This window comes from Myotis yumanensis, unplaced genomic scaffold, assembly GCF_028538775.1.
Source record: "Myotis yumanensis isolate MYYU_CA2020_CCGP unplaced genomic scaffold, mMyoYum1.0.hap1 SCAF_12, whole genome shotgun sequence".
Lineage (NCBI taxonomy): Eukaryota > Metazoa > Chordata > Mammalia > Chiroptera > Vespertilionidae > Myotis > Myotis yumanensis.
Genome location: NW_027223763.1, coordinates 59851038 through 59866257, shown reverse-complemented (window position 1 = coordinate 59866257; position 15220 = coordinate 59851038). Strand labels below are relative to the sequence as shown.

General features: G+C 34.5%; 1 protein-coding gene across 3 annotated transcripts in view; it reads right to left on the bottom strand.

The window, feature by feature from the left end:
• Nucleotides 1–15220, bottom strand: part of DENND4C (DENN domain containing 4C) — a 108282-nt gene that overhangs the window by 46365 nt on the left and 46697 nt on the right. For all 3 annotated transcript variants that reach the window (XM_070431731.1, XM_070431732.1, XM_070431730.1), the window contains exons 11-16: nucleotides 10350–10450; nucleotides 9610–9828; nucleotides 5536–5681; nucleotides 4340–4375; nucleotides 4127–4257; nucleotides 1866–1998 (exon numbers count right to left, since the gene is read on the bottom strand). In XM_070431731.1, coding sequence (XP_070287832.1) covers nucleotides 1866–1998; nucleotides 4127–4257; nucleotides 4340–4375; nucleotides 5536–5681; nucleotides 9610–9828; nucleotides 10350–10450 — 766 coding nt within the window. The remainder of the gene's footprint in view (nucleotides 1–1865; nucleotides 1999–4126; nucleotides 4258–4339; nucleotides 4376–5535; nucleotides 5682–9609; nucleotides 9829–10349; nucleotides 10451–15220) is intronic.

Genomic DNA, 15220 nt, shown 5'->3' with positions numbered 1-15220 from the left:
CTCCTCAATGCTCACCTCCACCGCCCCGCGAAGCTCCAGGACACTTGCCTCTGCCACCCCGCGATGCTCCACGAAGCTCCCTGCCCTGCAACTCCCCATGACGCCCCATGATGCTCTGCGAAGCTCCCGGCCCCCTGAGAAGCTCTGCAACATTCCCCACCCTGCAATGCCCGCCACCTGCCACTGCTCAACAGTCCCCAGTCCCACCCCGCCACCCGGGGGGGGGGGGGGGGGACCGAGAGGTGGTCAATGCACCTCATAGCAACTGGTCGATGGTCATTATGGTCGTGACGCCATTATGGTTGCTGGCCTTTTATTGTATAGGATTGGTAAAACCTGAACTAAGAATTTCATTTTAAAATTTTACATGTTTTGTAGACTCCCAAAATGTCAGTATATGTATAAAAGATGTTTAATTTTAATTCACAACTAACTATAGTTTAACTCTTTACACTTAAATCAGATATGGTATTAAAGCAAGATGTTCTAAGTTAATACACTCGCACTCCCTTTTGAATGTAGTATTCAGTATAAAGTACATTTTCATTAACCAAGAGGGAAATGCAAATTAAAATCAATCACTTCACACCAACTAGGATGCTTTAATAAAAAAGACAGATAATAATAAGAACTGACAAGGATGTAGTGAAATTGGAACTCTCATACACTGCTGGTGGGAAATGAAAAATGGTGTAGCCACTGTGGAAAACAGTCTGACAGTTCCTCAAAAAGTTAAACAGATTTACCATATGACACAGCAATTCTACTTCTAGGCATATACCCAAAAGAAGTGAAAACTCACAAATGTTCATAGCAGCACTATGCATAATAGCCAAAAAGTAGGAACCACTCACATGTCCATGAATGGATAAATAAAATGTGGTATATATCCACACAGTGGAATATTATTCAGCAATAAAAATAAATGAAGTACTGACACATGAGGCAACATGGATGAACCTTAAAAACAGTAGAAGTGAAAGAAGCCAGTCACAAAAGGCTACATGTTATACAATTCCATTTATATGAAATGTCCAGCATAGACAAAATATAGAGACAAAAAATAGATTAGTGGCTGCCTGAGGCTGTGGGGGGAAAACCTGGAAGTTAACAGCTAAGGGGTGTGAGATTTCTTTTAAGGGTGACAAAAATGTTCTAAAATTGATTGTGGTGTGGTTGCACAACCCTGTGCATATACTAAAAGCCACTGAGTATACTTTAAATGGGTGAATTGTATGGTATGTGAATTATCCTATATAATAAAACCTTAATATGCAAATCAACTGAAGGGCGGAATGACCGGTTGCTATGATGCGCACTGACCACCAGGGGGCAGATGCTCAACACAGGAGCTGCCCCCTGGTGGTTAGTGCACTCCCACAGGGGAGCACCGCTCAGCCAGAAGCTGGGCTCATGGCTGGCGAGTGTAGCGGCAGTGATGGGAGCCTCTCCTGCCTCCACAGCAGTGCTAAGAACCCCTTGGGGGATGTCCGCCTGCCAGCTTAGGCCTGGCAGGCAGACATCCCCCGAGGTTCCTGGACTGCAAGAGGGTGCAGGCTGGGCTGAGGGATCACCCCCCAGTGCACGAATGTCATGCACCGGGCCTCTAGTATATCCATAAAGTTTTTTTTAAAGTATATTTGGTTCCCAAGAATTCTTTTAAAGCATAAACATACTAGTAAGCATTCAAAAACTTCAGCCTCAACATTGTAAGTAGGATTGCAAGAAATCTAGTTTAGTTCATTATCAACCACAGTAGTTCTTCAAATGGCTGCCGTGGGTGATAATTCTAAACTATGAGCTGCATATCACATATACATATTTTACATTTTTAATTAGCATGTATTAGATAAAGAATATCTGACCTGTTTACTTCTCTTAGCCATGAGAGCTGGACTGTTTGTAATGCTATTCCCAGTAGGGTGTCTACTAAAACAAAGTTTCAATTCCTGTGGTCTGTCAAAAAGCTTAAGGTCCAGTCTTGGAAAGTATTTGTAACTAAAATAAAAAGCAAAATTAGAACTGCTGATTTAAAATACGCTTCATATTATTCCAGAATTTAGGTGACTATTTCTAAACCTTAAATAGTACCCAATATTATTCCCCAAAATCCTTATACAGAAAATTTTTTTTTTCAAAAATGTAAGATGACGTAGTTATGAAATACATAGACCACCTACATAGAAACTCTGGCTCCTCCCCACCCTATTTGTTTTTCTCAACCAATCCATGGAAAACAGAAAACCCTGATATCTTACTTGACAGAGGAATTACTCTTGCAACAGAACCAATGTGTTCAATAATTTACATTTAAAAATAATATTTAGTATAATTTGTAATTTTGTTTTTCTTCATAAAAGTACCTTGCATTGGTATCTAAAAGAAAAAAATTCATAATATTTTCATTTTAGCCGTAACCTGTTTGGCTCAATGGATAGAGCGTCGGCCTGCGGACTGAAAGGTCCCAGGTTCGATTCCGGTCAAGGGCATGTACCTTGGTTGCGGGCACATCCCCAGTAGGGGTTGTGCAGGAGGCAGCTGATCGGTGTTTCTCTCTCATCGATGTTTCTAACTCTCTATCCCTCTCCCTTCCTCTCTGTAAAAAATCAATAAAATATATTTAAAAAAAATATTTTCATTTTAGGGATATACAATAATTATTTACCCAATTCTTTACTGCTGGACATTTTAGGTTATTTCTAAATTTCTAAATTTTTGTAATTAAATATCTTGGTATATATATCTTTGTAAATACCTTTGCTTAATTTCTTAGGATAATGCCCAATATCAGGGTTTGCTATGGTCCATATTTATCAAGAGAATAAAAATTCTTATAAATCACTACAAATTTATTTCCAGAAAGGCTATACTTGCATATACTCTAACATACACTTTACCTGGTAGTATAGCTTATCTTCAATATGATAGATTAAAAATGGTTTTACTCATCATTTTGGTTTGCATTTCTTTGAATACTAGAAAAGCTTACTATCTTTTCATATTACTGTCTATTGGGATTTCTTCTCGCAAATTGCCTCCTTTGGCCAATTTTCTTCTGGGAGGTCTTGCCTTTCTCTATTTATCTTGTTTGTCAATACCCGGAGTCCAAATGCATAGTGATTAAGCCAAAGTAAAATAGAATTCTATAGTTAATATGCAATCAAAATGGTACTTAATTAGGCCACTCAATCCCTATGGTATATATTCTTCATTCTTAGATTATATGTTAATTCCATAGTTTTATGAGTTATTTTATATTTTCTTTGCTCCTGACATTATTTTAAGAAAACAGCCTAAGAAAATAACTGTGTATATACACAAAGCTATAAACAGCAAAGAACTACAAACAATCCACAGGAGACTAGTGAAACAAATCACAATAAATGCATGTAATGTGGTTATTCAAAATGATATGGCACAAAAAATATTTTTTGGCATGGAAACATATTCAGGCCATTAAAGGCAAACACAGGTTACAAAGAATATATATAAGATGAACCCATATTTGTTTTAAGTATAGTAAGTGCAAATTTATGCACTAAAAGACAAGAAAGATACACATACAGTTGTTAATAGACTAAGTATTGGTGCTAAAATGATGTGCTCGTTTTCTTTTTTGCTGTTTGCTTTTCTAAGTTTATTAAATTGTATCTTATCACAATTATAACAATAACAATCAAATACATTTTAATTTCTCAAAAGATTCCATCCAAATCCTATTCTTTACATTTATTTTAATAAAGAATGATTCCTGCCCCTCTACTTTTAGGCTTACTCTGACATTTTACTAATGAATAAGAATTATACAGTCTTTATATTGACAACAAAAACCCCAAAACGAAGGCGGAACCTCACAAAAGTAAGTAAATTTTTTAAAGATTAAAATATGGTTGAATTTTTAGGTGTCTAGTGATCAACATCTGGCTTATTTTCAAACAAGGTTGTCCAAGTCTTAATTTACATTACCCACTGACATTATAAAATATTCATCTCCATTAGTTCACTGAATAAATTTTGAAAATTACCTTCACAAATGATTAATACATGTATCTACTAATAATCAGAATTAATAAAAATAAATCATTAAAGCTGTGCCCAAAGAGCTCTTTTAAAGAATTCTTGCTACCTGTACTTTGGTGACAGGTCCTTTGCATCATCAGGAGGTGGCTCTGGTGGCATTATAAATACAGTGTGCTCACTTTTTTGTGAATCATCTAGCTCTATCAATTTGGTATCATCTGTTGAATCAAAATCAATCTGAAAAATAATTATTTTTTTCCAGTTAATTTATATATAAGCAAGACCTAGTTTTGAACTTTCAAAAACTTAAAAAAAATACCTTATCTGTTTTCTCTGTGCTTTTATCAGGAAACAACTAGAAAAAAATAAAAAATTCTTAGTGAAAATGTCTACTGTGAATTTAATAGAGATTATCTTAAATTCTTATTTTTAAAAACTATCCTTTTTTAATACTGGACAAATAAAAAACACTTCACAATTTTGGGGACCCTATTCTATATTAGGCTAAGTATAATAAGTCTTTTGAGGCTATTAAAACAATTTATTTTTATTAGTTTTTTCATAAATCCTTCACTAGCAAAAGATAGCTAATCACAAGAAGAATCTGGCTTTTCAAATAAAAAATTAATTATTATTAAAACCCTGCATTAGTGATTGACATTATCTAAGCATCCCTCTAACTGGATGATACTGGACTATCACTTTTATAAGTAAACTAAAATGTTGAATAATTTTAATTGTATCCCTGAAGTTTTAGATTACAGTGATAGAATGGGAGAAAGTTAATCAAGTTTTCTAAGGCATATGAATCATTTGGAGTCCATAAAAATACAATGTTATAATATTCTACATTTTTTTGGATATAATCTTAAATTTTATATAATATATAGTTTGCATAAATAATCAGCCCCAAGATCCACATAGCAAAAATAAGAATTCTATTAAAAATGAAAAAAATATATATCTAAGTCAGTCATCAATTGTGAAGAATCAATTTGAATTTCCTTAGGATGGGTGAGTAAAGCTTAAAAACTTAACATATTTCCAAATAACCTCCATTAGGACAAAAGAAATATATTAGCAAAGGTGTCTGGAAAGACATTAAACAAAAGAACACAGGTCTCCATTTATCCAAAAAAACTAAATTTTGTAAATTAATTACTAAATCTAATTTTATTCATATAAATTAAATATATAAGTTTTAGGAGGGTCAATTTAGTACTTCATAGTTACAAAGTGAGAATCAAAGAGAAAAATTTGCTATGTATGATAGAAACTAGACACAGGAAAATGACTTATATTAAGCCCAGAGTCAGACACTTGCATGTACATGTAAGTTCACGCACCCACAAACAGACAGACAGACAGACACACACACACACACACACACACACCCTATGCTGTCTCCTTCAGATCATTTGGGCTAATAATAATAATGATGATGATGATTATACATACAGCTAGCCAAATTGTTAAAATTTTTCCTTAACATTGCTATATAGGACAAACTTTTACCTTTTCTACGCAGTCATCAAAAAATGCCAATCCAGTATCTTTATCACTTACAAAACTACATTCTTCAATGAAACGAATAAAAATCTGTGTTTTGGTTAAAACGGTGTAGAATTTTGTATAGGCACGATCTCGACTTTTTAAAAATCCTGAAGGAAACAAAATTACAATTAAATTCAAATTTTAAAGTGGAACTAGATGTTATATTAAACATTATTTTAAACTTGTTCAGATCAATATAAGTCATATATATTTATATACAGAACCTTCTAGTAACCATAGCTCCTTCTGCCTGATTCAACTACAAAAATGCTTAATTTATACTATTAAACTTTCACTGAAATCTAAATCTCTTATAAGAAAGCTCTAGTTCTACAGCTCTCAAGTAGAAATTTCTGATATTCTAAATATCCTCAAACATGAAGTGTCTATGGCCTTATTCTGAAATGCCACCAGATAATTATTTCTGTATCGTCTTGTAAAAATTTCTGCTCATTGAAGGTTCAAGCATCTGGTATTCTACCCTTTCCCCCACCAATTGTAGACATCTACTGTCTTAGGGACACTCTCCTTCATTCACTGAAGACCAGCGCACCTACTTCAAAGCCTTCTCCTCTCCAGCCCCTACCATCATCATTCTTCAACACCCACTAAGCACAAACCATCGAACCCTGTCAGTGATCTGAGATCTATTCCACCTCTACCACTAACCTGTACACAAAGTCATACACACATTCTGGCCTTTTCTTGCTATCATTAAAAATTGCTCTGCCTAGAAATGGGATTATTGGGAAAACAAAAACACCAATCAGGAAGGATATATGCACCCCTATGTTCATAGCAGCACAATTTACCATAGCTAAGATTTGGGAACAGCCTAAGTGCCCATTAGCAGATGAGTGAATTAGAAAACTGTGGTACATCTACATAATGGAATACTACACTGCTGTAAAAAAAAAAAAAAAACACAAAAAAACACGAAGGAATTCTTACCATTTGCAACAGCAGGGGTCCTCAAACTACGGCCCGCGGGCCACATGCAAATACAAATATTGTATTTGTTCCCGTTTTTTTTTTTTTTACTTCAAAATAAGATATGTGCAGTGTGCATAGGAATTTGTTCATAGTTTTTTTTTTAACTATAGTCCGGCCCTCCAACGGTTTGAGGGACAGTGAACTGGCCCCCTGTTTAAAAAGTTTGAGGACCCCTGTGCAACAGCATGGATGGAACTGGAGAGCATTATGCTAAGCGAAATAAGCGAGTCAGAGAAAGATAAATATCGAATGATCTCATTCATTTGTGGAATATAATGAACAACATAAACTGATGAACAAAAATAGAACCAGAGGCATAGAAGCATCCAACCTATGAGGGAAGGTGGGGGCTGAGGGGGTAAGAGATCAACCAAAGGACTTATATGGATGCATATAAGCATAACCAATGGACACAGATGGGGGCATTGAGGGCATGTGCTGGGGGGTGGGGGCAGCTGGGGAGAGGTCAATGGGGGAAAAAGGAGACTTATGTAATACTTTAAACAATAAAGAATTTAAATTTTTAAAAAAAGCTCTGCCTCCCAAATCTTTAATTTGCATGTTATTCTCTGACCATGACCCCTATCTGTCTGGTTTGCTTACTTAAGTACTCTTACAAAGGCTTTTTTATTGGGGGGGTTGGGGGGGGGGGGAAGACCCGGAAAGAGGGGCAGAGGAAGGTAGAGGGTAAGCTCATTGAAATCTACAATCCTTTTACCCTTTTTCCATTCTACCTACCCCCTCCCTGTCTTCACTTCTCTATCTATCCAATATTGATTCCATGTCCATGATTTCAATTACTTTCTTGTCAACACACTCAATTCTTATGCCCTTGTCGTTTTTGGCAAATCCACCTAGTATAGCCTAGCCCTGGAGGAATGTATTTGTCTGCTTTCTCTGGATCTGCATCAGTGTGGCTGAGCACAAGTTAAAAGGGGGGGAAAATGTTCCACAATTAAGTGGATCAGAATCACTTATATAATACTGTACCTTTGTCCCTGACCAACAACCTTACTACATTTTTGGAATAAATGTAATTTCCTTTTACCCATTATTTCACAGCTATTAGCAGTTTTCAAATGTCCTCCCTCCATGTTTCCTTCCCCCATTCTCAAAAGACCATACCTTATATTGCCAAAAAAATGAAAATCATTAAATGAGAACTACCTTCATTATCTCACTACAAAATATATTACTCTTTCTGCAATTATCATTCCTTCCTTCCTTTCTTCTTTATACAATGGATATGTCCAGTACTCCTATCTTAGGCCAAGCCTACCACATCAGCCTGGGATTCCAGCCCCTTCAGTATTCTCAGAAAAGTCTTCCTCTCTTTACTTGCTACTTATCAGCATACTCAAGTCTCTCTCATTGAAAAAAAAACAAACAAAAAAACCCTTTCCTTAACAAATAATCAGATTCTCCCTTTTTAGCTGTTTTCCTGCTCAATAAAGGCAACCAATGACACACCAAGGAGAGAGACCTCAGAGGAAACCAATCCTGCCAACACATTGATTTTGACCTTCTAGCTAACTTCTACAATTATGAGGAAATTTCTGTTGTTTAAGCCACCCAATCCACGGTACTATGTTATGATAGATCTGATGAACTAAAACACATGCCTTGCGCTTTTGTTGTTGAGGTTTCTTCCATTTCATTCCATTATTACCACTAACAATAAGAGCTGTTACGATGAGTACTGAATATTGTAAAGTACTTTTACTAGTTGCTCCACATACATTTTCTTAATCTTCACAACCATGCATAAACTAGGCATTATTCCCATCTTATTAATGAGAAAACAGAACCCCAGAAAGGTTTCATAAGCAGTAAAGAAGAAGTTCTAATTCAGATTTAATTTTTAATGCCTATTGTTCTTAGAAATCCTTTCCTGCTCATCTCATTTATCTAAGTTCTTCAAAGTCATGCTCTTCCTTTATAAAATCTTCCAATATTCATTTGAAAGAATGTTTCTTTTTTCTTAATTTTTAGAGCTTCTCACTGAATTGTATAAAATCTGTGTTCTCGAGTACTTGCTCTATTTTAAAAAATCATTTTAGATTGTTTATTTAGTATCCCATAGAGCTAGATTTAATTCTTCTTTATATCCCTACATAATAATTAGTTGAGCTTGGTAAGTAGTGGCTAAATATTTGAGAGAGAAGTTATTCTGAAACAGAAATGATAAAAGACAAAAAGGTTGCTAGGAAAATACAGATTATTTTTAAGTAACTGCTAGATAAAAGTATAGAAATGTAATATAATTTTTATACAAATATTAATGAAAATGAAAGGTTGCTACTACATATTATATTATAAGAGTAGCTGAATAATAACAAAAAGCTTTATAACTCCCTAAAATAATAAATACTAAAAAAGATGAGCATAGTGTTTCCCCCTGGAACAAGGCTGTATTTTTTTTTTTAATTTTAAAACTGGTGGCTTTATTCCAAAAACTAATTGTTAGGAAATATTTTAAAGCAAAGAGTATATAAATCAAAATATTATGCAAAACTGAAGAAACATCTAAAGTAAATTACATTTTACTAAAATGACTAGGTAATATTATAAATACAAGCAACATCTTTGACTTTTTATAATTAAAGTCCTACAGCTTCAGATTTCTCAGGAAAAAAAATGGGGTGTAAGAAATTATATTCAGCCCTAGTTGGTTTGGTTCAGTGGATAGAGGGTTGGCCTGCGGACTGAAGGGTCCCAGGTTCAATGCCGGTCAAGGGCACCGGCCTGGCTGGGTTGTGGGCTCGATCCCCAGTAAGGGGCATGCAGGAGGCAGCCAATCAATGATTCTTTCATCATTGATGTTTCTCTCTCTCTCCCCCGCTCTCCTTTCCTCTCTGAAATCAATAAAAATATATTTGTAAAAAAAAAAAAGAAATTATATTCATAGCTTCAGACTACAAACACACAGAAGTATATTTTAATTTCTAAAAATTTAGGTAGTAAATATTTTTTGGTAGCAATACCATATACAAAGTATTTTTCTTTTCTATAAAAAGTAATTGTATTTTCAATGCCACTCACCCTGTCGGTCAAACAATGAATCAACAGCTGTTGCTTTATTTGAAGGAGCCTCTGTTATTGGTTTGAGATATGATCTATATCCTTTTAAAATGGATGCCATAAAGCGCAAAAATGCCTCTTGAATTTCCATCTCAAGTTGAGTCATCTTTTTTTGCCAGGAGAAATCTGCTTCAATTGGAGTCATCTCAATTGCTGAACCTTCTTGAGTTTTTTGGTGAACTAGCAAATAAAACAAGAAAATGACATCTATAATAATAAAAGCATAATATGCAAATCGACCGAATGGCTGAACAGCGGAATGACCATCGGATGACCTTCTGTATGATCTTCCAGATGAAGCCTGGGTGAGGGCTGAGGCAGCTGTGGCTGCGAGGGCTGAGGCAGCCGTGGCTGGGAGGACCTACTCTTGCAAGAATTTTGTGCATCAGGCCTCTAGTTAATATATAATGTTATATATGTACATATATATAATGATTGAGCAATTAAGGAAACTATCAAAATAAAGCCTGTGACTTCCTGAAATGCCTCTCTCCATTAATGTGATAGCATCATTGGCCCAGGCTAACAGAGATGCTCAAGCAGACAGAGCACAGACAACACGCTTAAAAAATCATGAAACACAATATTAATTTCTTGTTACTGGAATTTTGTTTTGTAATTAAACTTCTTTTAAGCAGAGCAAAATTGTGTTTAAAGTAAGAAGAATTTTCATTAAAATATTCTTTTTTCCTCACATTTACCTGAAGATAACTGGGGATACAATTTCTTCAAGGTGCTAAGTAAATTTTTGCATGGCTTTTTGGGAAGCTGCTTCCAGTTCATGTTCTTCTTTTCATCAGATCTATTAAATAAAAATATAACTAATAAAACATCTCAATCTGCTTTTACTTAAAATTCTTATGTCAAACTAAAAAAGAATATAGAAAGTGTATTTTTACTGGAGTTACAATTGATATACACAGTCTGAATAAGTGGTTTTTTCAAGGAGCTTCTCTTTTCATTTCAAGTATCTTGAATCAAATTTGGTCATCTCACACTAACCCTCCAACATAGATTTTCAATACTAGAGTTATGAATACAACATAAAATTCTTGCTTCAGCAGTATTTTAGAATCATTTTAAGTGTCGAACTTAGTTGACTTGAGATTTTTAAATTACCTATTAGAAGTAAATCTCAACAAATATTAGAGCGTCAGTGACATATAGAGGCATGTTCTTACCACAATTCAACTGAGTTAGCATTGAAGAAAAAAAACTTTGAAAGTTCAAAAGAGCATTTTTTTAAATGTTTTTATTGATTTTTAGAGAGAGAGGGAGAGATAGAAACATCTATAAGAGAGAAACATCAACCAGTTGCCTCCTGCACACCCCTTATTGGGAACAGAGCCTGAAACCCTGGCAAGTGCCATGACTGGGAATCAAACCAGTGACCTCTTGGTTCCTGGGCCAATGCTCAACCACTGAGCCACACTGGTTGGGCCAAAAAGAACACTTTTAAATAATGCATGAGTCAAATGAAATATTTTAATAGAATAAGAAACATTTAAAACTCTACAAAGATGAAAGCACTATGTACAAACCACGGGCTGCACCTATTGCTATACATCAGGCCAATATCATTTATGAACATCAATGCAAGCATCTTAAATTCTTAGAAAGGTTAATCCACTAGTATATTAAAAAAACAAGAGCAAGATGATGTTTATATCAGGAATATAAGAACTGTTTACAACTACATGATTTTATAATGGAATATACCACACAGAGATTAAAGAAGATTTTAATGCTCATCTCTCAATAGTTGCACAAAAGTACTATAAAATTCAACACCTACTTATGATTTTTTAAAAATTCTTAATCTAAAAGTAAAAGGAAAATTCCTTAATTTATTATTAAGTAATCAAAACCCTAGAATAGAGCTAGGAAACTTTGGGGTCAGATAATAAATATTTCATGCTTTGAGGACCATCATGCATATGTCATACTACTGAAATGTGCCACTATAGCATGAAAGCAGCCTTGGACAATATGAACTTTGTTCCACTAAAATTGTATTTGTAAATACAGGCCTTGGGCTGGATTGTAAATTCTTGCTTTAAAGCAATAATCATACTTAATGATGAACTCTCAAACTTTCCCTTTGAAATTAGGAACAAGACAAGATACTAGCTATGCCTACCTTCTACCATTCAACTACACTAGGATTTTTGCCAGAGAATTAAGACAAATTTAAAAATAAAAATTGTAGATAATGTAATTGCTTATAGTCAGAAAATTGAAGAGAATCTACAGACAAAATAAAAGAATTCAACTAGGTTGCTGGGCAGCAAACCCACTATATAAAAATCAGTTTAACATTCCTATATCCAGCAACTAACAAGTACAAAATGTAATTTAAAATACCATTTATAGTAACGATAAAAACTATAAGTTTTTATAAGTTTTACTTAAGGATAAGTAAGTCTAACAAAAGATGTGCATGGTCTTTATTGAGAAAGATGCAAGTTTATTGAACAATTTTAAAAGATTTATAAAGTAAAATGCCACATGCATAGGTAGGGAGACTATGTCAAAAAGATGCCATTCGTTCCCAAATTAATCTATAAATTCAATAGAATTCTAACCAAAATCACAACATAATTTTGTGTGGAACTTAACAAACTGATATTAAAATTTATATGGAAAAGAAAGGACAAAATATATCAAAACAATTGTAAAGGACAGGAGTAAAGGGACTTGCTATATCACATCATAATTCATTTTTTTAAATCTATTTTTATTGATTTCAGAGAGGAAGAGAGGAGACATAGAAACACCGATGATGAGAGAGGATCACTGATAGGCTGCCTACTACATGCCCCACACTGAGGATCATCCCACAACCTGGGCATGTGCCCTGATTGGGAATCGAATTGTGACCTCCTGCTTCATGGGTCAATGCGCAACCACTGCGCCACACTGGCCAGGCTCACATCACAACTTTTTAAAACAATGTTAAGATATAATTCACATACCATACAATTCATCTTCCTGAAGTGTACAATTTGATGTTTTTAGTATATTCACAGAGTTGTGTAACCACCACCATAATCAATTTTAGAATATTTGCATCACTTCAAAAAGAAACACTGCATCCCCTTAGTCACTAATCTCCGATTCCCCCATCTTAACCAACCTAGTTTCTATGTATATAGATTTGCCTTGGATAGTTCATATAAATGGGACCATGATGTTTTCAAGGTTTATCCATGTTATGCACAACTTAATTTTACTAGTAAAGTCATTAAGACAGTGTTCCATGAATAGAGACAGTAGGGGGGTGAGGGCATGTGCTAGAGGTGGGAGTGGCCAGGAAGAGGTCAATGGGGGAAAAAGGAGACATATGTAATACTTTAAACAATAAAGAATTAAAATAAAATTTAAAAAGATAGTGTTAGACTAGCAGGAGACTAAAACAAAGGAACCGAATAATAAGCATGCATGCTATATTCCATGCTAATATAGAAACTGATCTGTAATAGTGTTGACACTGAAGACCAGTAGGGAAGAGATGAACTCACTATTCAATAAATAGTGCTATGTGACAAGTGTTTGTCCATGTAATAAATAAATAAATAAATAAATAAATAAATAAAATGGTATCTCTACGTCATGTCATACACTAATACCAAGTTTAACTGAATTAAAGACCTACAGAGAAAGGCAGAACCCAACCACTTTAAGAATATCCAGGATAGTATTTCATGACCTCGAGCAGAGAATTTCATATATAAGAACCAAAAACAGCAATCCATGAAAGAAAATAATAAATCTGATTGATTAAAATAAGCTTCTATTCATCAAAAGAACACGATAAATAGAATGAAAAGACGAGTCAATGTGGGAGGAACTACTTGCACAAACCAAGAATTAATTCCAAATTATACAAACAACTTACACAAATTGAAAGAAAAAGGCAAACAACCGAACAAGAAAATTTACCAAAAAAAGGGGGGGGGGGGGCAATTAACAGGAGAGGAAAACCAAAGGGCAAAAAGAAATATAAATCTACTATTTTGCAACTAATTAGGGAAATGTGAATTAAAGCCACAGTGAGATTCCATTACCATCAAACTGGCAAAAATTTTTAATTCTGACCATAACAAGTATTGGCAAAGATATGAAACACACAGAACTCTCATTTGCTTCTGAAGAGGCGGTAAACCTGGAAGATTAACGTGGCATTAACAAAGCCTACCAACCAACATTGGCTCTTTAAGGTATATGCTTCAGAGGAATTCTTGCCCATGAACTCAAAGAGATATGCACAATAATGATCACAGCAGCCTTGTTCATAATTGTAAAAATCTAGGTACAATCTAAATATCCACCAACACTGTACACACTGACATTGAAGTAGAGCTACATGTATCAACATGGATGAGTCTCACAAAGAATGGCAAGTGTAATAAACACCAAATTCAAGATGATGCAAGATATGTACACAGGGTTTCAGATTTATTGGCAATATTCTATTTTTTCCAACTGCATGGTGGATACATGGGAGTTATTTACATTATCCTCTATAATTTTTGGGTATCTGGAATATCTCATTATTCTTTAAGTACAATTAAGCAAAGAATTTAAAGTTATTTTAAAAAACAATGTTTTAATCAATAAACATTTTTAGAAGTTACTTAAAAATGGCAAAATTAAGAATTTCCATGTTATTCAAAAGAGTAAATAAAAAAGGTAAACATCTGAGATACAACTTCATAAATAATCATTTCCAAAAGCATCACAATGTATACAATCCTGAAATAACTGTTTTTCAGGGATAGCAGCTAAAAAACAACAAAATGTTGCTAAAAGAAATATTTAGTGCATACAAGTAGTTTATTTCCAGGCTATAAGTAAATTTACATATACCTAGTAAAGAGCCACCACAATTATAGTTTCAAACTACAATGGTAGATCCACTTCAAAATTATTTTTAAAGTTACAACAAATGCCCCAGCTGGTTTGGCTCAGTGGATAGAGCGTCAGACTTCAGACCAAAGGATCCCAAGTCATTTCTGGTAAAGGGCACATACCTCAGTTGCAGGTTCCTCCCGGGCCCAGGCCCTGGTCAGGGTGAGTGCAGGAGGCAACCAATCGAGATGTTTCTCTCACATTAATGTTTCTCATCTTTCCCTCTCTCTTTCACTTTCTCTAAAAATCAATAGAAAAAATATCCTCGAGTAAGGATTGAAAAAAAAGAAAGTTACAGCAAATGTTTTCTTCTTTCCTTAAGTTATTCCTTTGGTTCACTTTGGGATGTTTTTCCAACCAATTCTATTGCTGTGACCACTGAAGTCTCATCAAAGTTCTTACTCTTTTCATTTTCTCCTAATTTCAAACAGTATAGAATAAGTACTCCAAGACCTAGAAGTTTGCACCAACATGAAGAAATTTTCCATACTTACTACATTTTCCATTAAGGAATGGGGGAGTGTGGAGCGGTTTGCTTTTAGGCATCTGTCAGAACTGCTTCCTTTATTAATGTGGTACACTACCCTCTGAACTCGTTATACCACTACTGTATATATATTTATCACCTCCAGTAAACACAAACTATGACTAATATATTTTT